At 40.9% G+C, this 23,771-nt stretch overlaps 1 protein-coding gene across 5 annotated transcripts in view; it reads right to left on the bottom strand.

Annotated features, from left to right (window-relative positions):
* Positions 1-23,771, bottom strand: part of RARB (retinoic acid receptor beta) — a 321,973-nt gene that overhangs the window by 60,754 nt on the left and 237,448 nt on the right. For 4 of the 5 annotated variants that reach the window (XM_035319058.1, XM_035319059.1, XM_035319060.1 and 1 more), the window contains one exon: positions 8,125-8,273. In XM_035319058.1, the coding sequence (XP_035174949.1) occupies positions 8,125-8,273 (149 nt within the window). Of the gene's footprint in view, positions 1-8,124; positions 8,274-11,503; positions 11,507-16,062; positions 16,067-23,771 lie in introns of those variants that run through there. The other variant, XM_035319063.1, reaches the window with a different exon arrangement.

Raw genomic sequence — 23,771 nt, 5'->3', positions numbered from 1 at the left:
ACAGCTACTGGCAGCGAAACGTGACAAACACACACATGGAGTATTTAGTACCTACCTTGGTGCAAGAAGCTGTGATTCAACTTCAGTAATTAAATGTATGTATGCATGTAAATGTGAATCTTATTCTTATGGTATGTATTCTTAGGCATAGAAAGGAACAGACACTGGCAGAAGAAAAAGGCTTGACAATTAAATTTAATAATTACTAAGAACAAACCACAGCTGTCATAATTACTTGACTGAGGGTAACTCCTGAGAAAAGATGTGCCAAGGTCAGTAGACGTTAAGGCTACATCTGTATTAGGAGATATCCTCGGGGACAGTCAAGAGACATACGATGTGGGAGCCCACCTCCATGTCAGCTAACCCTTTGGGCTTCTAAAACCACCCAGACCTGCTGCTGGAGGTAGCCACTGGATGGCTCGCAGCCCCAGGCTATGCCTGGGAGGAGGCATAGTTGGTGCTGGTTGGTGCTGCCAAACACCTCCAAGGGACACAGCACTGCAAAGCGATGCCTCGAGGTGTGTCTGGTCGCTATTTAATTTACCATAGTTTAAGTCAGATGCTGTTCTCCTCTTACTGAGAAAGCCTTCATTGACAGGGGCAAGAACTTTGCACAAAAAGGGAGTGCAAGATTTAATGCGAATGACTGCATGTCACTACTGGACAGTTTATGCAAAATAAGAAAGCAGGTTCCAGTTGCTGTTACCACAGGACACTAGCCTTCATGCTTGCAAATAACTGGAACAGCTTGGTTAGCATAGTTATAAACTAATACGGGATGATCTCTGCACTTTTATAGTACCAGCATCACTGCTGAAACAAATTAAAATAATTAGTAAAAACAACTATTCTCACAGCTGGTGTATGCCTGAGGGTAACTGGTGCCCAGTGGAGAGTGGAGGAGGTATATTCCGTGACTTGGGCCCAAGGTGCTGGAAATCAAGTATGACATTCAAACACTCAACATGATCTTCATTTTTCCTCAACTCTCATGGTTGGCAATTTATTTTTTTCTTCATTTTATTACATTCAAACAAACCAGAAAGAGATTTTAAAATATATGGCAACATAAAGTATTTTTCCTGATCCTGACCATTTCATCATGTCTGCTCTCAGTAGACTTCCCATAAATACCTACTTCCCCATCCTTCAAAAAATATGAAATAAATTCAGTATTTGGTGAACGTTTTATCTTCCAAGCAAAGAGTAAAAATAATTCAGAACATACTGAAATGAAAGAGGTATCAGCTTTTCAAAGGACATTTGGCTTTTTTATTATTATTATTTCAAAATCTTAAATCTCAAATAGACCATTAAAATGATGAGGTCTCCTCTGATCCTATGAAACAGAGAAAAACTCCAGGTTTTCAGTACCACATTTAGATCACTTTCAACTCATTTAGCATCTTTCTGCATATGGCCTTGCTTCCAGCAAATGGCACTGCTTTCTGCGAACAAACGTTTCTGAACATTGCTACGCTGCAAAGTGCTTAAAGATCAGCTGATATTAACAGTATGCAGAAATGTACCTCAAAATACATTCTTCATCTTCTGAAAAATGACTGTTGATACAGCTAAAACTAGGAGTAATTTTCTGTGATTTGAAGAATTTTTCATAGCTGTGCATGAACGACAGCATGCATCTCCACTGCTTGCACTGTCACTTACTAATACAGCTTAAATGGAGACGAATACAGCTTGATCATTCAAGCTGATCTGTATTTTTCTTTGAACTGATAGAAGCTTTTACAATTGCGTTGTTGCAACCAATATTACTTCTTTCCCTAATACAAATCACGTCGTCTGTAATCCAATACTTTAAGCCCAGAAAATAAGCGTTTTAAAATTTAGACATGTCTTTTACTTTTTGTTTCAGTTGTAGATGATTACACCATGCCAGAAAAACAAAGCCAAACAAATACATAGAGCACTGGTGGGATGTTTTTATGAGTTCTGTCTTATTTTTAGTGCGAGGTAACTTTGAGAAAATTCCATGTCTGGATCCTTAATTTCCAGTAAAGGAGCATAAATATAGACTTAAATGTGATTACATTATAGCTGGAAGTTTACACATGCAAGAGCGTGGTTTCCTAAAACAAGTGCTGCTTAAGGTTCCTCTACAATACCAGAACTGCCTAAGAAAATGCAAATCTCACATGATATAAGAGGCATTATTAAAAGAAAGAGGCATCTGTCCTGAAGGATACTTTTCCATAAAGAGAACACTGATACAAAAATCCCTAAAATATTTTAGGCCACTCATCAACATTTCTTGCAGACCAAAGCATGTCCTTGTCATCCAGCTCTAAATAAATCAAATCAAAACCTTTTCCACTTTTAGGCAGTAGCAGTTTGTAAATCAGTTATTGCCCCCTGATCACCATGGATTCATGGACCACAGCAGGAGAACCCCAACACTCTGAGCGTCCAGAGGGACGTAACCATGAAGGACATCATTGAGATCATTAACACAGATTATTATTTAGGCGCCTAACCAAAGAGCCCATAGGATAGCTTTTCTTCTATTATGTGCATTTTTAAAATTTATTTATTTTTCAAGTCAGTCCTACGGAATTATTGACCTAACTTTCAAGGTTTATTCTATCAATGACTATTCCCCAAGCGGCTTGAAGTCTTTACAATTAAGAAAGTGAGTATTTGAGTTAGGAACAAGTCAAACAGGTAGACATATTATTTTTATAATTGAAGACTTCTGAAAAGGTATTAAATGTGGCTACCCTTTTATCTTAGAGATCCCACAGTAGGTGTGGTTTTATATGAAGATTCTGATGAAAGGAAAGCTATTCTATTATGATAAAAGCCAACCTGGGATCACTCTGTAGTGAATTAGATTTTTCTGTATTTTTGTCCGTTAGCATCAGCAATGGGCAGAGAGGCACCTTGATCATTCAGACAAATCTGCTGGACCGTAAGACCACTCTCTTGTGCTGTCTTCTCTTCTGAAACTGCTCTGGGCATCTTTGTTGCCCACCAAATTCAAGCCAGGAATCCAGGCAGGGTTGCCAGCAGAGGAATGCCATCTTTTAAACGCCCAGAACAAGGGACAAGGCCTGAAGAGGCAGCTGAATCTGCCAGAACACCAGCTTCTCCTCATCGCCCGCACAATGATGGCATTGTTTGGGAAACCAGCCCACTACACTCAATCTCCCTTTCTGCAAACCCGGCTACAATGACGAGAAAAGCCAGGCCCAAAGAGCTGAGCTTTCAGTGACAGCCCTGTAACCACTTGTACCAGCTGGATAAATCCAAGCTACTCATTTCATGTGGAATTTGTTTGCGTGCTATCTAGCAACACCCAGAGACTGGGAAGGAAATAAAAAAATAATTTAAAAAAAAAAAAAAGCAAAGGAAGATTTTAGAAGTCTTTCACTGAGGTCATGAAACACACAAGTGAATTCCAAAACCCGCCTTTGAAATGCCACACAGTTTACAAAATGGAAAAGTTGTAAATAAGTTGAACATTGTAAGTGTGTTGTATTTTACACATAAAAAGATGGGCTGCCTCTGGAATTTTTCTTATAGCATACAACTGAATAACATGAAGATCAACTTGGTTTTTAGATTCTAATATATACAAAGCCATTGAAAGGCTATAACCTTTGGCAGCATAACACCCAGAACTGAAAAAAGCCAAGATTTTTTGTTTTTTAAACCGGTTTAAAATAAATAAAATTAATAATAATTAAAAACAAAAACAAAACAAAACAAAACAAAACAACAACAACAACAACAAAAACACCTTACTTATGATTTTGGCCAGATTGAGAAAAAAGCTCTTGGATAGCAAACTTTTTATCGGTGTCAAACCTTCAAATTCAGAAGGCAAGAAGTCAGGCACCCTGTATTATCACAAACGAGATTTTCAGCAAGAACATACTGCAATTAGAAAACAAGAGATAGCTTAAAGTTATTTAGACAGCTCCTGAACTTTCACTGTGGTTCATAGGCTCATACTGTGAAATATTCCAGCCCCCCAAAAACTCGAAAGATTAGGTTTTCGGAACAAGACACAGAACAGTCTTTCTAGTGGGAGACAGTACTTAGGACTCTGATCATGACTAAGACAGAAGGATCACTTTAAAAAGTAGGGTTTAACAAACATAAAAAGAGAAAGCATTTGGCAAATGAGGTTAGGAGGCTGCTCCCAGGTTCCTAAAACAATAAGGTCCAAGGATGACTGTGAGAAGAAGAAGGTCAAGAAAGAAGTGGAGAAGAGACCAAGGTGACATCTAATCATCACATGAGAAGACCACAGCAAGGGTCTGTCAGTGAAGGCAAGAAGGTACATCCTGGGGCAAAAAGGCCAACATGTCATGTGAATTGCAGTGCTGAAGATCAGAAACGATGTCTGAAAAACAGGAAGCCGTGAGATTACGGCTTGGTGATGTTGCAGAGAGAGAGATGGGAAGTTCTGTCTTCACAAAATCTGAGTCCAAGATAGCGGTCAGACAAGCAAGAGGGCACACCAGGGAAAGACGGCAGTGGGAGAAGTCAGAGCTGGAAGTAACTCTGGAAATCATCCACTGGCAGGTGACAATTGAGGGAACTTAAAAATTTCCAGTGCAGTGGTTCCCCAATGGAGCATCACAAAGTCGTAATTGCCAATGACAGCTCTCCAAGGGCTCATGGCTGGAAGGGTCACCATTAAGAGCATACCCTTTATTAGCGGAATATTGCTTTTGGCTGACAGACCATTGGTCTACTACAAAATAGTTTAGCAGTTGATGCTTTTGAGACAGAAAACTGAAGAACTGATCCTCAGGGAACAGCATCAGCAAATAGATAAAAGGAGACACTTAAGGGGACATTAAATGAACAGTAAACAAAGTGGGAGGAGAATGTAAAGAGCCCTGAAAGCCAAGAGAAGGGAAACCTGCTGAATCAAGGCAGTAATCAAGCCCAAACCTCAAGGACAGAAAGCTGTCCCTTTGCACCAGAAGGATACTGCTAATGACCACCACGATGGCAGCTTCACGGGATCTCAAAGCAGAAAGGCAAAGGAGAAGGAGACAGAGAACTAGAAGAAAACTAAGGGAGAGCCAGCACAGAAAAATGAAAGGAATGGGACCCTAATTAGCGAGACAAATATGACATGAAGAGAGTTTTCTGTTTGTGTTTCTCATGCGATACAAGACTGCCATGAATCCGAAGGAACTGGTAAACAAGTCAGAAAGGAAAAAGGGAAAGACTTGAGAAAAAGAATATCAGAACAGAGGTAGATCAAGTGCAGGAGGAAAAGGGAATAAATTTCAGGTCTAGCATCACAGAACAGATAGCAAATCAGGCGCAGAGGGAAATGAGGGAAATAAGAGTGGAGTGGAGAAAGAGAAAATGGAAACAAGATCAAAGGAAAAAAGGGGGGGGGGAAGAGAATTAATACTTGATTAGGATGACATTCTAGTCTAGTTTCTTAAGCAATGATATTTTTGGAATCCAATGATAATAAGCAAGGTTGCCTCTCCCCATCACAACATGTTTTGGCCATCTGCAGGGAAATTGCAAATATAGCAATCTCCAAGAAGATAAAATTCTTTGAAATCTCTTGGAAATGTGTTCAAGTAAAAGAGAAATAAGTGAATGTGTGTTCAAGTAAAAGAGAAATAAATATATGCAGTTCTTAATGAGAAGAAAGGCTGCAACATGAATTCTTACTATTGTTCCCTATTCACCAGAGAACCAGCATGAAACTACAACACCGTACCAAGAAGAAGCCTTCAGTGAAACTCATACTTCCTAATAAAGCAGGGTTGACCAACTGAAAGGCGGAGATCCACAGAAAATGAGACTTCCCCAATGGCTATGCTCATTGCTCAGTGGTTATTTAAACACGCAAAGTAACTGACTAAATTTTGTACGAAGAGAAAGAGAAGCATGAAGAAAGAATTAATAGTGGGAACAGTTGGTGAAAGTAGCCTTGAGTAGGGGCAGGAGCCTAGATGATTAGGAAGAGAGTAAAAGGTGGCAGCTTTCTTATGGTACAGGAGCAAGCATAGGGCAAAGATGAAGGACCAGAAAAACAATTTGTCAGTGTAGAGGTTTCTGAGGCTATTTCTGGTGTTCTGGTCACATACTGCTGTCTGCTGTCATCCAGCACATCATTTCTGTTGACCTGAAAGCTTAGACAACTCTCAACAGCAAATGTAGTACCTGCCGTCCACCAAGGGGACCACTGGCTGACTCATCGTGTTCTTTGCCAGCTTCTGGCACTCACTAAGGAAGATGATTCCATCAGTGGAATAAATTAATTAAATCCTAGTCAAACCTGTTGAAGAGCTAGTGTCAACTAACCCAAATATTGACAGTCTCAAGTAGTCACGTTATTGATTTGGAATCTTGTTGTTTCTCATAGAGTGACAGGTTTTATATGCAATTCACTTCTCTATTTTTTTTTTTAACAGAAGCTGCTGCTAAGTGCTGAATTGCCCCATCTTGCAAATTAGCAAATAAGTCAACACAATTTATTTTTGTTGTTGAATAGCAGCTACCACATTATAAGATGGATTTCTTCAGGTATTTTGACAAGTGTAGTCTTGTTTTAATTATTTACAAAACGCTTTGCAGTATGCCAATAAAAGCTCTACAGTATATTTTAACATAATTTTCAAAAATAATGAAGTCTTAGGAACATGTAACCTTGCTGCCATAGTCTGCAATTAGAGTGAGTGTGTGGATGAGCAAATGACACCACCGTTTGTGTGTTAGTATCCAAGTAAAGAATAAGATAAGATTTCCTATTTAATGAAATCAGCTCTAGCACGTTCTTATCATAGATTTTCCTAACAGACACTTATATTTCAATAGCTCTGTGGCATCTAAAAGAAAAACAAAACATAGACACGATGATATCCAAGCAAAACTTCGCTTCCAAAACGAGATTCTAAACCAGAAGTGAACTTCAATAGTTACTTGCACTACGTCAGTATCTTGAGTTTATAAAACAGAGGGGAAACCAAAATCTAATCCTACAGCTTTTTGCCTAATGACACAAAGCCAGGACCATGATATTTAATGTCACTACAGAAGGCCAGTGGCATGGAAGATGTTGCAGGAAGAAAAGATAAAGTAAAAATGCCTAACTGAACAGTATCTGAAAGATATTAAATTTCATACACATAAACCAGAAAAATAATTTTTATTAATTTTATGCTTTATTTTATTGCTTTATATTAATTCTAGTAACTTTATTTACACAAATGTAGCACCTGTCACTTTTTCATCACGTATTAGGATCTTCACTGTACTAAGCACTAGACAACTATTTTAATTTGAAGGATTAAAATCATAGATATTTTGTCTAGTTGTTAGAAAAGGACATTGTGTCAGACTACCATAACTAATAAAGATAACCATAAGACCATCTGCCCCATTATATATTTTCTTTAGCATTTTTAGCACTGCCTTCTTACGTGCACACATGCTGTTCACTGTGTGTGCACCCTTAATTATTGCCATATACACATGGTTTAGTTGACATTGCTTCTCTGATGTGTATCTCATCTTTAGATACATTCTCTTACTTCGGAACTGCATATCGTATTACTGCATCCTACGGATAGTTCATTCATACTCTGACAATCATAGCACTAGAAAGTAGCTAGCAGATGTGCCAGCACTGTAGCCTGCCAGATTAAATTTCATGAATACCATCCTGCTAATCCTCAAACTCCCAATTTGATTTGAAATTAGTTAGAGACTATGCCAAAAATTTCCAGATAATCAGGTCCCTCTCCCACAGAAAAAGCAAGGCTCAGAGCAGACAATGACCATGTGAGTTCTCAGGGTATACCTAAAACGGGACAGTGAAGAGTCTCAAAGCATTTTCACATTTTATTTTATTATCTCTGCATATACAACCACATTCTGATGTTGGTCAATACCTGTGGAAGTCCCTGAAAGACATACTTTGGCAGAAGTTACAAAGGACAATAATTCTAGGCATGATGGTCATTTACTTGACTTGACTTGTACATCAGAATTCATTCACACAAGAAGAGTACAGATGTCTTTGTAGACATTCAAGTCACACCAAACTTCACTGCCTTGCCACTCTCGTAAATGAAATGTGTTACTATAAAAAGAAAGGAAGATGGTGGCACTCACCTTACATCCCTCACAAGCACTGACACCATAGTGATATCCAGATGATTTGTCTTGACAGACAAAACAGGGCTTGTAAACACGAGGGGGTGGAAGTGGTGAAGGAGGACTTGGAACAAGTTCCTCAGAACTGGTGCTCTGAGTTTCAACTGCTACAAAAGAAAAAAGAAATACAAATGAATGATTCATGAATGAATTTCAAATAACCAATCATTACTGTATTAAAACTATCAAACCAACCCATATCTATCTTTGTAGAATACATGCTCACTTGCCCTTCCTAGCAAAATTTAAGGGGAACTAAAGAAAAGCAAATAGTGAAAGGACTACATGCTATAGTCTCAAAAGCATATTTTAAATTAACTGGGATGTAACGTATCATAATCCAGCTACCAAACACCACAAAAACTTCATCTGGACTCATATTCTGGTTTTAGCCAGAATTAAAGAGCATTTCTGGAATTCCATGGGATCCATGTGTGCACACTGGACATAACCTTTAATGGGAAAGTGGTAGCGGCATGCATGTTTCCAATCTATCCCTAGACTTGGAAGAGCTCTTACATCTTTTGCCTTCCTTCATCTACAATAGGTAACACTTTCAATGTCCAATTCTGCCACAAAAAGATGGGCAAAGGCATCAGGACGTATGTAAAGAGACAAAAGAAAAAGTACGGAAGTGAAAATTACGTGAACAAGCCTTCTCCTTTTTTCATCAGTAAAAGTAGCACAACTCAGCAACACCTCCTTATCAACCCTCGGATTTGTAACATCAGGAAAGCTCTCTGAGAAAAAGCTATTAGATATTATGACCCCATGTCCTTTATTGCCTTAATATTTCTGGATGGTCATTTGTTTTGAACCTGCTGAAGAGCCAGTCATCCCTTTCAGTGAGAGGACATGAAAGCTCTACGATGCGAGATAAGACGTGAACTAGATCTTTTCAAAACATCTGCATTAGTTTTTGGTGATATGCTGTCATCATTCCTCACATTTATTGTAGATGTGCAATACATTTTCATGTTTCACCTAGCTGTTCTGCTGCTTCTCAGATAAATCCCTCTAACTTTTCAACAGATACACAGAAATGACAGAATCTGTGAACTCAGATCTATCCAGAAATATTAGGCACTATCAGCAGAGCTAAATCTCCAGAGTACTAACAGCAGGCCCTAAAGAATATTACTCAATGGAAAATCTTAGACAAGATTTACTGTACATGATATTTTTCAGATTACTGAGATGATACATTTGTATTAAAGCCATGATTCATTGTCAGCTCGTGTACTACAGAATTCACAGAGGGGATCACAGAGCATGATACAACTTCTGATTACTTGGTAGAGAAGGGACAATTTCTGCCATTTTCGCTTGGGCTAAGCTACTATCAACTTCAAGGACACATTTTTTAGAAGAAAATAAATTCTGAAGTGAAACGTTAAAGGCACTGATTCTAAGCAGAGAAATATCTTTTCAACAGGAACAACTTACTTATATATCTAACAATAATGAGGTTTGTGTGAAAGAACAGAAAAGCAAAATAACGTATGGCTCAATAAATTGTGATTTTAAAACAATGTCCAGAACTGTACTTAACTGTTTCAGCATTAAATATGCTGAACCTTGACAAACCAAATATCTACAGCTTCCTACTGAATCAAGCAAACTTTAATGAAGTTTTTTCTTAATGAAGAAAGAAGAGAGAATGATCATTTCTTCTCAGTAGTAATTTTTGGTATTTAAGAGAGACACAGAGTGCTCCATTATTGATTTCTGCACAGTCATCCTGCTTAAATCAATAATCTATTAGTACTTCTAAATTAAAGTTAGATTCATCAAATGCCCTTGAGAGGCCTCAAACAGCCTGCACATTATTTCATGCTAGCGCAAGTATTACAGGGGCTTCCAATCAGTCTACGGAATGATAAAATTCTAGCTTTAATACTCTAATATCAGCAGACAATGTGTTTCATATTAGCACATTCAACTCTCCAGTCAGTCTGAAAGGCAGTTTTTAGCCTTCCCATGGGAAAACAAGGTTGTGTCATTCAATAAAACAACTGCACTTCTGCAATCCTTCCCTGATTTCGGTTTGGGAAAAGAAGTCTTTGAGGAATAATGCCGATACACTTCAGCATTTTCGCGGATTTCACTCTACACAAGCACCAGCATCCAACAGCAGTGTTCACACCGTGAGCCATATGTACAACACAGGTCTGTCACGCACTGGCCAAGCACCAGCAACCTGGGATGCTCAGAAGAGGTTAAGCAACCAGCTCAGTTCACAAAGAAAGAAAGAAAGAAAGAAAGAGTAGGCAGCAATTGAAGATCTGAAGGTGTCACAGATTTATTTTTTTTCTTCCCAATTCAAAAAGCCAGTACAAACCAGAACACCTTCCCCAAAACACTCAGATATATATGCTACTGGAAGAGCTCAGTCTATTCTATACAATAGTTGTGTCAGATGAAAAACTGTCTAGAGGTTGAGTTTTTGTAGGAAAACCCCATTTGGGAACCTTCACTCACAGGCAAAACGTATGGACAGCTTTCTGGAGCAGGCTCCAAATCAGGTTAGACAAGCCCAATTCCTAGCCCAACTTTTGACTCACTGGTCTTCCTTGGATTTAGCCTTTTAAACTCCTTATTTGAAAATGTATGTACTACAGTTCAAGCTAACTGAGTTTAAAGCCCTGTTTTTGTATCACACAGGTGAAGAACAGCAGCAGAACCTGTTCTCATCTATGCAGGCCTGCATATGGAAGCTAAAAAAACAACAACAAACGAACAGGGCGGGCGGGTACAGCTGACATTTCCAAGAAGGAATTTTTAAAGTAACCTTAAAATTTCAGGAACAATTCAGTCAAAGCAACTCCTTTCAACGTCCTGCTGTCTCGTCCTGTGGGATGTGACACGATTCACCTGAGAAAACAGAGCCTCAGTGCAGTCACAGGACACCTGAATGCTGCTTAAGCACACAGGGACCCTCAAACAATAGGTCACTTCACAATTCCTAAGATGTCTGAAATATTTCGAAAGGTTAGATAAAGTAGCAGATAAGATCTTGAAAAGCACAGCGTGCTTTGTGAGAGCTAATTTACTGCCAGCTAAACCATGTTGACAGATCGAGGTATTTCACTTGGTGACCAGCTAGAAGCAGGCATTATGAAATGCCTTTCGTTTCACTAGGAACCTAGATTATTAAGCTTGTATGTTAATGCACACTTTGGACAGTGGAGTCTTAAAAGAATAAGAAGTTGTAAAGCAAATGGCATTTCCTGGATCGCCTCAAGGGAATTGTGAATACTGAGCTCAGGGTCCCTGGTGGGAAGCAGCAATTTCAGCTAATTAGGGTGAATAGCAAAGTGTTGCATTTGGTCAAAACATTCTGTTAACCCTCATTTTTGTTGGCACCAACAAGAGTCTGGATTTTTTGCCTTTTTTTTTTTTTTTTTTTTTATGAATTCACTGCAGGAGTGCAAGGCACACAGCTCACATACATTAGGCAGAAAGTCAAAGGAAACGCCAAAGTTCAACTAAAGTACAAGTAATTAGAACCAGATTCTCTGCTGCTTGTATGTGTGCATTTGATTGTAGAAGTTATTTATAAGCCTCCAAACATTTGAAAAAATAACTATATACTGTAGATCATTTAATTTTTATGTCTAGTCTGGAAAAAAAAGTCTGCTTTTAATCATCTTCCAGGAAAGAGCCAGGAACTGGGAAAGTGGGTCTCAATTGTTTCAATACAAATTTCTCTCTTTCATGTGCCACATAAAACTATACTATAAAATTAAATCCAAAATATCGTTGACTCAACCCCTGCCCCGTTTTTTTTTTTTTTTTTTTAAAAAAAAAAAAAACAAAACTGTTGTTTGGAAGACAGACAAGGGGGAAAAAAAGTGCGAGAGAAAGAAAACATTATGGTGGAGCCTTGCCAGCCTTGACTTAGTAACCTGGCCATGACCCTCCAGCGAGTGTGTGTTTGACCCGGTCACACATGGCTCTGGCTGCGGACTGTTGCTGGGTTATACGGCCCAGATATTTTTACCATATACGCAACAGGTGCGGATCAGAGACAACAAAAAGGCGAAAAACAAAGTCTTCGCTTTGCGTGAAGACCCTGATTTTCTCCCTTTCAAAGGTAACGACAAAAGCAAAGAAGTCGGGATACTATTTCAGTTACTGACATCTCCGTGCTCGGCCGCTGCTCTACACCAGGATTTACGACGGATTTGCTGCACGGAGGTCGAGTGGGCTGAGGGCAGGAAGAAAGAGGAAAAGGCTCGGGGGAAACAACACGCCAAACGTTAATCAACTTGCATTCAATTTCCGAACTGTAACATCCGAACCGCTATCAAAAACCTTTCCTCACAGGGCTGGGTATGTATTGAGGTGCAGGAAGGAATGTTTTTTGTTAGCACGAGCACAGCATACCTGGATTACAACACAGGCTGCCATGATGGCTCCAGATTGAGTACTGCTATCGGGATTTTCAGAAGTTCTTAGGAAAACATGTCTTCCATTTCAGTGTTACCTTTTAACACTTGCGTCCTCCTAGCCGCACACATCTGTCTTAAGACCATGATATTACGTAAGTTATTGTATTTAGTTCCTCATTAAAATTTTTCCAGCTTTTATTTTACTCAAGCTATAGTTCAACTCTACAAGACTGTCCAGGTCTTAAAAGAAAAAAAGCACAATTTGGCCTTGAAAGCCAAAAACCAAACCAAACCAACCAAACAACAACAGAAAACAACAACAACAACAAAACACAAACCCAAAATCAACTCTCTATGTCTTCAGGTTTGCTTTTACTATGAAAAAGGGACTTTTTCAACAGGAACATCAAAAGACTACACTTCATAATCTGGCTTATACCTGGGGGTGCCCAATCCCAAATGATCTCTTTCTGTTCTTTGAAAAACTCAAAGAGTATCCCCCAGATTTTTACTGCATACAGTACGATTTCAAAAACAACCAAACTTAGACGAAGCAGAGGTTATGGAGATCAGAAGTCCAAGCTGCAAGCCCTTACTAATGGACAAACTGCACACAAGGTCACCTCGAAGGTGCCTCGGCTGAGGTCATTTTCAGAGCCATGCCTATGGCACAGGCCCCTGCTGCCAACAGCTATCTCAGACAAGGTGCAAGCCCCGATACTTGGCAGAAGTCTCTAGAGCTGAAGTGCTTTTGCTGTTAGGACTTTTGTCAGTAAAAAAAAGCGATATGGACAGCTGGCTTCTGTCCAGCCACAGCTGGGAGAAGAGTGGGCCTGCTGAACTCTGTCCTCTGCCTCGCAAGCACAAGAAGTAGTTAAGCACACACTTTGCTCTGATATTCTTACCCTAATGAAGTTCTAACTACAAATTTGGCCGTGCTCCACTGAAGACACGCATACAACCAAGAAAGTATTTTCTTCCCCCTACCCTTTTGAATCTTGTGTGTTTAGACCAGGCTGTTTTGGGCCAGGCCATCGCTTGGTCACTGCTCCACTGATGATGCATGCAGGATCAGGAGTTCCTTTCTCCAACCATTTTGTATCTTGTGTGTTTAGACTGTAGGCTATTTTGGGCAGCGTCTCAGAATAAGCTGTACGGTAACCAGCGCTGCAGGACCTTCGAGCGCTACTCCAATGCAAATAATAGGAATGATGGTGATCTTGCCAAGTCAAAAGATGTTGGAAAGAATGAACCTTGAAAAGCATCCCATAACCTTGAGGGGAGTCATTACTTGCAAAGCAGGTCCTCGGAACGCTTTCATTTGAACTATTTTAGCATTTCGGTGCTAAAATGCAGAGTAACTTCCTAGGAGGAGTCTAAAAAAGCAGTTTCTTTGGATTCAGCAAATGCATTTGCAGCATGTATGCAAAGTCATATGCACAAATTGGAGTGCCAGAAGAAGTGTTCACACCCATCTACTGCACCTCCTCCAGTTCAGAGCTGGGAGTTAGGTGCATCATATTCCTTCATGCCTTTCATCAACAAAATTGCCAGGTTTCAATTGCAAATGTGTAATGTTAACCAGCAGAGTCATGTAACAAAAGTAAGAGGAGTCAGCGGATACTGGCCTCAGCCATATGACAACAGTATATGCGCTGATGCCTTTGTTCCTATCAGGTGATTAAGGCCAGAACATGAATATTCAACACCTTACTATCAGCACAGATAGCAGAGCTATCCAGATTTGTTTGCTGTAAATTAGAAGCCAACAGCGTCTATCATTTGTTTGTCCTTTTGCTCTAGTCTAACACCACTTTTCCTCAGCAGCTTACTAACTTTTTCACTCACAGCACAGATTTATTATTCCCACGAATATCTTCTCTTGGTTGCCCAGTGGGTGGTTTTGTTTTTTGCAGTATCCTTTTCTGTTAGGCCACAAACAGTCTGGTCTCATAATTAATCCATTTGTTAAGCATGCAAATTGCATTACCTGACTTTACAGTGCCATTCATTAACACGCTGAAGGGGGCCCACCTGCCAGCACGTCTTCCCAAGTGGCATTCCTGCCCAGATCACAGGTTCCTGCCCCTCTGAATGACTCTCCTCGGGCCCCACTGCCCCTGCCATGCACTCACAGGCACGCAGCACAGCCTGCAGTGCTCTGACCCTGCCATATTTAGCAGCATGGAAGACCCTGCTCTGTTCTACCTATCGGTCTCTGCTACTCCAGTACTTGAATATCCCACGAGTACTTGTATTTTTATCTCCATAACACCCAAGTGAGATAAGGGAAGGGCTATTCTTCTTTAGAGATGGGAAGCAGAAGCACTGACAGCCTAAGAGCTTGTTTAGCCTAGGTCTTAAATTTCTAGAAAATGCAGGCAGGACCCAACTGGGATTGTCAGCAGCAAACAGGAACCTAACTAACTGTAGCTCTAGCACTGTCTTCAAAACGTAGCCTTACGTGTCACCCCGCGTTACACATGGGATACATGACAGAGCAGGGAACTTAACTACATCAGTGCTCAGCATCTCTAGCACTCTCCACTTACCAGGTCTAGGCACACATCCCACTCAGCAGCCAGCTGCAAGACAGGCCAAGGTTAGGTGCCCCCTGTCCTCACCACTGATGGCAGGAGACTCAGAAGGACTGCTGGAAGGCTCATCTACGTTTTCTGATTTCTACAGCCAGCTAATAATTGACTTTCTACAAGACCACCCCAGCATACAATCAATTAGACAGGAATGTCCCGGCAAACAACCAGCCTGGCCTGAGAGAATCAGCACAGCTGAGGTAGGAAGGGACCTCTGAAGCCATCTGGGCCCCCCTCCCGTTCAAGCAGTACCACCTCAAGCAGGTTGCCCAGGACCATGTCCAGATGGCTTTGGAGTATCTCCAAAGAGGGAGACATCGCAACCTCTCTGGACAGCCTGCTCCATTATGCACCCACCGTCTTAGTGAAGAAGTGTTTCCTGATGCCCTTCGCCTGATTCCCCTCCTGAAGGTGACTCAGCAACGTTCATGGGTGCTGCGTCCCACGCAACCAAAAGCAAGGCTAGAAACTGCCACAAAAATCTCTGCACGTGGCTATACTGTCCAAGCCGCCGGAGACTCACATACCACCAAGAGGGAAGCCTGAATCTACCAGGATAGCAGTTAAGAAAACTGTCTTACACCGAGAGAACATCTGATCTGGAAATCATCAAAACCAAGTCTGAGCCAAATGCTCAAAGGAGTAACATCTACTCCGGAGCTCCCTGGTTTGCAATGCCTGGCTCTTAAGCCCCAGCTCCACTAAAAGCACTGGAGAAGTGTATATGACCAATGTAGGAGATTTATGTACGCCTGGCCTTTTCCAAGAAAATGATCCTGTCTGGGGGGCTGGGTTTGTTAGCGTTTGTTCTACATTTGGGTTTATGCGTATGTGCAGCTAGAGAGACACATTTACACTTGAGCAAATGTGGAAGGTGGAAGCTTGCCGTGATTAATTGTGTTAGAGACGAGAACTGTGTCGGTTATACCGGTGTTACTCTCAGGACAGACTTAATGATGCGCTAGAAACGGAGAGCAGGAGCGTCTTTCACTAAATAAATGGTCAGGCAGACACCTCGAGGTGTTTCTGAGGGAGCTGGGGTGAAAGTAAGTGTACAGACAGGATGGCCGGAGGGTTTGGCAGGCACGGCAGAGTTTGCAGGGCAACGGCTCATCACTTTGTATTAGGAGCCTACCTTCAAAGTGAAAAGGAAAACATGTTACCATGAAAAAAACAAATCGTATGGAAAACTGAAGAAAAACATCCGAAAGATGCTAGCTCTGTGTTTTTTTCAGGTCGGTGATTTTCTGCCTGGCCACTACCATGCAGAACCCCATCCATCTTGAGTGAAATTTTCATATGACTGCAGAACTGAAAAATAGGGTCTTCTTTATCAAAGAAAACTATGCTACCATTTGTGTGAATGTAGATTTTCCTTTGAAAATGCAGCTTTCTTACAATTCAAGCTCTGTTTGTTAGGCCAGTGAATTTCCAAGGTCAGATCCTCATCTGGAGCAAAGTGGCACAGGCAAAGCAGCCACACCAGTTTACAGAGGATGAGGACTCCGGCCTCTTTGCTCTTTATTTATGAAAATTGAGCCTATTTCTGTGGCCTATTGGTACTACTGTGGTGTCACAAATTCAGCACACCTTCCCCATGGGATCACTAGTAAGAAAAAAGTCAGGTGAGGAACAAAACAGTTAAAAATAAAAGAGGTGTGATTCTATTTTTAGATCTGCTTTACAGTGTCATGACCCCACCGATTCCAAAAAAAGACCTTTGATTTGTAAACATATAACTGGGAGACAACTCAGATTGAGTCTCTTCAGTAATAAATAAAAACTGCAAGGATAACGACATTGTCAATGTAATCGCTATGCACATCCAGATATTTCACTGTCATAAAGCCTCCATTTATATTTATTAAATGTTTTACTGTACTTTGAGTGCTTTTCTTCTATCTTCAAATCTTTTCAAGCATCTAAACTGAATAATCCCGAGTATTATACTAAAGGAATGAGGGAATGATTTTGTTCTTCAAAACCAGTCTCCGACTCAAGTTGGTAGTAGTTTTCAGTGCTACTATGTCTGCCAACTTTTTATTTTTTTATTTCCTATGTATTCAGCATGTTCTTATAACACTATTTATCATGACTTTTTGCCGTGGCTTGAATCCAGCACGAAAACGAGTGTTTCCATATCTTTAATCACGTACTACTATTATACAGTTGTTCAGTCCCACATGGACAAAACGAAACTGCTGGGCTCTATTTGGAAAGGCACTGAAACTGCCTGGCTACGCAGTGTTTAACATGGAATTTTATTTCTCAAACTTTAGGACCATTAATTCAGGACATTTTCATCTTTAGGTATTTTTAGATCTTAAAATTAATAGAGTGGCTCCACAACAGCCCATTCAGCGATCAAAACTACCTCAAGTAAGTACAGGAGCAGTTAAAATGCCTATCATGCCAATTAATTTGTATTACAGCCACGCTGCTGGATAGCACTAATTGATTTATATACCCTCCTTTCTATTCCCATTTACAAGGGCAATTATGAACTCCATCACATATGTTTAAATGAGTTCCATTAGAATAATATCTAGAAGCTGGACCGCTGAGCTTAAAGTCTTGAAGAACAGGTAAATTCTTCTTTGACGGGTGTGTTATCAATCCACTGCAAACGGCCTGTAACCTCTAAGGCAGGACGCAGCACTAATACTCCAATTTTCATGGGCAGTTTGGGGTTGACTCCAATGATGAGCTCAAACGCTATTTTTAATTGTTTTAAAAATCGCGTATTATAGGCAGCAATAAACACTTACAAATTAGTATTATACCAGCCACTGCTCTCTCCAAAGCATGGTTTCTATAAACAAGTTGAAACGCATACATCTGTAAATAATAAGTATAAGTATGCTGAATTTAATGAATAAGGGCACTAAAAGAAATAGAACAGTAGGGGTTCAGCAATTAGAGTAACTGCCCATTTTATTAAAAATGTATTGTTTCCAGCTTTCACTTTAGAAGGCTTTTATTGCTTTGCTAATTCTGAGTTTTGATTTCCTTAGAAAAGGAGGGCTCCTCTTATTTTCCCTGACAGCCCCCTGTCACACAGTCACTCGCCTTTCTTTACAAGGCAACAGACAATTGTTAAGCTTATCTCATTGCTCGGGATCTCACTCCAGGGCCCTCGCTGCAGACTTTTTTGGCGTTCTGCCGCTCAGAGGTATGTTTTTCGTTGAGTAATGAAATGTGCTGAACCAGCAAACCCCCAGCCAGCCTCCCCCAGCCCCTTTCTCGGGCTGGAGCTCACCAACCCTCCCGCAGAGCAGAGGGAAGAGCATGTGTCCGGCTTCCCGGCGATGCCTCTGCAAAAACAGGGCCATTTGCTGAGGCTGGCAAGGCTCGGGGCTGCGAAATGGAGCCGTGCGTTTCCTCCTGCCGTGGAGCAGCAGCCTCCCGCAGAGGAGAAGGCAGCAAACCGGGAGGGAAAGCCCCCTACCTTCCTGGAAAGGCAGCTTCCTACACCTAGCCCGTGTCCCAGGGAACGTCGCCCGTGCCCCCTGCTTTATTGCAGGGAATCTCTGGGGCTCCTGCGCTTGTACAGATGTATTACGTTCGTGCAGCTCACCTCCCTAGTAAGCGTTAAGGCTGCGTAAGACTATTTTTAACACTAGCCTAATTGCACCCACATTGCTACATTGCTACAGCTGTGGGGGTTTAATTAAAACAATACATTATTTCCATTTAGACATGACATAATAACAGCAAAAAATGGCTTTCATCACTTGGGCTTATCTGCAACAAGAAGGGCAGGCAGCCCAAATCTTAACCTTTCTGACTTCCTCCAGCGCACATACATACACAGCATCTGAGGCCAAACAGGGCCAAACTCTCTTCTCCTTTGTCCCCCCAGCGTGCCAGATGAAGCTGGAGCACCCCTAGGAGCAGCACACCTCAACATTTCCCAGGCTGACGCTAAGAAATCTGAGTTCACACAGGGTATCTAAAAACTGAGAACCACCAGTATCTTCTGAGGGATGTGCAAATAAAATGCACAGGTTATTGAGCTGCAATGCTTGCCGGAACGGGATTCCGGTATTTCTGAACTGAATACCTGCTAGACAAAAGATGGTAACATAGTGGGGAAGACATCACGAAAACCTAAGACAGCGCCAGATTTCTTCTTGTAAATCCACATCCTCGTCACTGTGCTTACATAATATTTTACATCTATCTCTTTAGATGTTTATGGGTGCAATTTACTTTCCCTTGGAGCACTTAACCTGGCAAGCATCGCTACGCCCCTTTCCCAGTAGGTGCAGGAGGAACAGAAAGCTGGGAAGGAGCTTGGTTTCCTAGAGCAAAGCGGTAGCAACGCTGCAGCTGTGGCTCAGAGCAGATCCCTGCCCCCTGCCTAGAAGACCAATGATCAGTACAAGAAGACATTCACAAGAGACTGGAGACAAGACAAGCACCATGACTGGAGAGCACATTTTCCAACACTGTTCTCTGACTCTCTACCTGCAGTGGATTTCCCTGTTAATCCCTCGGAGTGATGAATGCTCATAATTTTATCTCTATGTCATCTGTCAGTATGATTATCACTTGGAAGAGAAAAAAATGTGCACACACTGTACTGCAGACAAACAGATACGTGCTAGCAGTATTTCCTAGTCACCTGGTATTTCTTATTCAACATCTACCTCATGTTTTTTGTTTTTGCTTTTTTCCCCAGCTACCCTGCTCATGATTTACAGCATTATTCCAGCCGTACAAACAGGGGAGATGTCAACTGCACTTGATACAGAATATGACATAAAGGAAATATTTCAAAAGAGGAAATATTCCAAAGAGCTGGACAAGCAACATTCAGTCCTGATCTAGTAACAAGTTCAACACCTGAAGTCCCAAGAAACTTAAGGCAAAGCTTATGTTTTGAAAAAGGGGAAAAAAAAAAATTCAAGTGAGATTCAATTCTAGAAGATCTTTGACAACTGTGGTTTAATCATTTTGCAAGGTCTATAATATGATTATCCAATATCATACATATGCATCCAAGCATGTTTCACAAAATATGCATTCTTTATGGAAACAAACAAACAAACAAACAAACAAAAACTTTTCTTGCCATATTTGAGAGATTTGGGCCATCACTTTCTGTAAAAATTAAGCTTATTTGTACAAATGCTTTTCAGTTGTCACAGTCGGAAGGGCATGTTAGTAAGTGTAAATTCTTTCAGCGCCATCTTCCCGAATTTGCTGAAGGACAGCTTTAGGTCTCAGCCGACACTGAAACGATTCTGAAGCCACAGCAAAATATAATTGACAATACACCAAGGATACTCAAAAAATTGAGGACAGCGGTGAAGCTGTCTGTAAGACTATCTATTTGGCTTTAAGGTCCAGAAAATCTCTGACCTATAGCACTAGTAATTCATGGAGTAACTGCGACAAGGCAGAGCAGCCATTTTAAGGGATTAGTACACTGTTAGTACAGCACAGGGCTGTTAGTTAGAAACCATTCCCAGTGTAAGTTTGGTGTGCTTTTTCCTCACTTCCTTTTCTCCGCCCGGAGCTCGTATAGTTTCTCATTACACACGTATCTCTTGGAAATTCAGGGAAATTACCGATGCTTTTTCCACACATTAACCTACCAGATATGTCATCCAAAGAGCGTACTACTACTGCTACTACTACTACAAAGAGTAAGCTGTGAAACCAAGAGATGCTCTTTGAAAAACTCCTCTCTGGCCAATTCACCCTGGGCCCAAGCACCAGGGGCGGTTGCAGCGTGCGGGCAGCCCCAGCGAGGAGAGGGGCACGCTGTGGAAAAGTCCCACATCGCCCAGGCAGAGGGGACACCCCGCTGCTTCATGGCATCCCCGGCATTTGCAAACCAGTTTGTCTGATCACTAAGTTCTATTGTTTCCTCAGATAAGCAGGGCCCCAGTGAACAATTAAAGCTTTCAATAAATAATCTGTAAGCACTTTCATTTGATTTACTGTTATTTGATACAGCAGTTAGTTTCAATGGGGCAGTTACTATTGATCACATAAAGTACTACAGACAAACACGAAACACTTCCAGAACTCCATGGATTATTACTCTTTATCTGCCACTCATCTGGCTTACTTGGAATGGTTGCAAAATTTAAAATCAATACCAACAATTAGTGTTCAGTATACTCTCAGGAATGAATCATGTGAAATATGTTCTGTTACAAAAATGAAACGTTGGAGAGCACACAAACATGAGAGACTCTTGCAAGCAGCAAACTCTAAAAATCATTTTTCCTGGTATTATAAAGTGTTGGACACAGGGGGTTGAGAAAAGAAAGAATACAGGTACTGTATATGCACCTGCAAGCATGCACACAATTATAAAGGGGCATTGGCAGGATTTTCAAAATGAATCAAAGCAATTTAAGAATACAACTTTCAACTAAGTGATGAGACAGAGGCACCCATTTTTTCCTTAGAAAATTCCATGATAAGGCCTGCAATGTCACAATCACTTGACCTCTAAAGGAGTTTGGGTTGCTAATGATGGCAGGGCTGGACCCTGTGTAGATATATCAAATGGTCTGATTCATCTTCCCACTGGCTTTTACTGAAGAGACTAACACACACAAAAAAAGCCATCAAATGTAAGAAATGAAAGCAAAATGAAATTAATAAAGCTGGAAATTGATTGTAAGTGATTTACATAGGAAAACACCTTTTAGCTTCAGATTCCTATAAATTAGTCGTGAATCTAATGAAATGCATGGAAATAACAGTATTTTGAGATCTCTGCTAGAGTAATAATTCTAGATAATTAAAATGCAAAGCAATATGAGAAATGTTTTATCATTAAACTGTAACCAGAGCTCTGTGTGAAATCATCCATTCAGAAGACTTGTTTTTCATCAATTATTTGTTATTTATCTGATGTAAATATAAGAAGGTCTAATTAAAATGTATGACTCCTTATGCAGCTTCTTGTCATTAAGACCAATGAAAGCATTCTGAAGACCATAATGAAATAATTATGTTTGCCTTTAAGAATCCTCTTCAACAACACATGGCAGTACTACACTAAATTAAAACATCAGGAACTAAATTTCTCTTGCATCTATTTCCATTTTCACTAATTATACCCCCAAGCTTTCCAATAGACCAGGCCCTAAAATTCTTTTGAAGCTGGAACAGCCTAAGGAACAGCAGCCTTCTCATCGTAATGGACTCGGATGAACAAACAGAGGTAATGCAGCCCTGCAAGCATTGATATTCCAAATAGAGTTATCAGGTGAAAATATGTGTTTCTTTGAAAAATGGGGCAAAAGACGGCTGGTGAGGAGCCAAATATGTGTTCCAGGGAAACTGATACTCTGATTTAATCTTATTTAATTGCGTCACTCCTTCCTCACCTCTTTTCGTCAGTGTTTTCTTGCTCTGCACAGAAATTAATGATAGCGGAAGCATAACAAACACGGTATTACTGGGCAGTATCAGTGTAACATGCTGTAATTAAGCTCTGCTTTCACATTTTAGCGAAGGTGAAAACAGCCCCTTTGAACAGTTGCAGCGTTCACACTGGGCTCCATTTCACAGGCAGGGGAAAAGCTATTTTCTCAAACTGCATCCAGACATACAGTTCTTCCCGACACGTAGCTCGTGCTTCATCCACAAAGCGTTGCAGTATCTATCCAAAACACAGGGAAAGGAAAGGATTTGGATAAGGAAAAAAACAGAGAAGGATGTGAGTCAGCTCAGACTTCTTGCAATCAGCTGACAGCTTCGTTGCAAAACTTCAGAAAGATAATGCCCTGGTCTCGGAGACGTGAATGCAGCAATACACGCGAAACGCAGAAAGATGAGCAGCTCACAGACCTCACCCGCATAGCCTGTGACCGTGTGTGCAGCTAGACAAGCACCACTGGAATGTGCTCTCAAGGTGGAGAAAGGAAGGCTGAGCTTCACCAGATGAGGATTTGAGGAAAGTCTATCCTTCCATTCACCCCCCTCACCAAAGATACTTTGCACAAACATCTGAAAGACACGGGTTTGCCTTTGCCAAGATTTGTTCTGTATTTTGTATCTTGGTGTTCAAAGTGCGGGGTGAAAACAGAGCTATCTGTAACAAAGACAGGTCCCCAAGGCTTCCCAGCCAGCCACTACGGAGGATCTGACACACACCAATCCAGAAATTAATAAAATTTCTTCCACAAATGAATGAAAGAAGCAAACCCAAACAACAAAGCAATGCAAAGGAATACTCTGAAAGACGGGGTGGAAAAAAATAAAAAAAAAGCCTCCTCAAGTTGGAGATGGAGAGACAGAAGTGCGAATAACTCTCTAAAAGCAAACAAACAAAACCCCCCAAGGACCTGATCTTAACAATAAAAAACTAACACGTGCATGACGTTTTTAGCCAGTCCTTCGACTCGTGCCCCAAGCCAAAAATGCAGATTGATGGATTAGTGCTCTCTGCTAGGAAGGGAAGGTTTGTAGAGAAGATAGCATCTTCGATTAGGTTAGCAGGGGGAGTTGTGCAAAAAGCAAAGAGACAAGCTGTGGGGCACGCTGGCGCTCCTCCCTGTCCGAGCTGGAGGCCGAGGGAAAGCATCCGTCTTCGATCACACGCCGAGCTCGGAACGGAAAGGTTTGGGCAGGTATCACCAGATGG

Source organism: Oxyura jamaicensis, chromosome 2, assembly GCF_011077185.1.
Source record: "Oxyura jamaicensis isolate SHBP4307 breed ruddy duck chromosome 2, BPBGC_Ojam_1.0, whole genome shotgun sequence".
NCBI classification, from domain to species: Eukaryota; Metazoa; Chordata; class Aves; order Anseriformes; family Anatidae; genus Oxyura; species Oxyura jamaicensis.
This window is presented reverse-complemented; position numbering and strand designations above follow the sequence as displayed.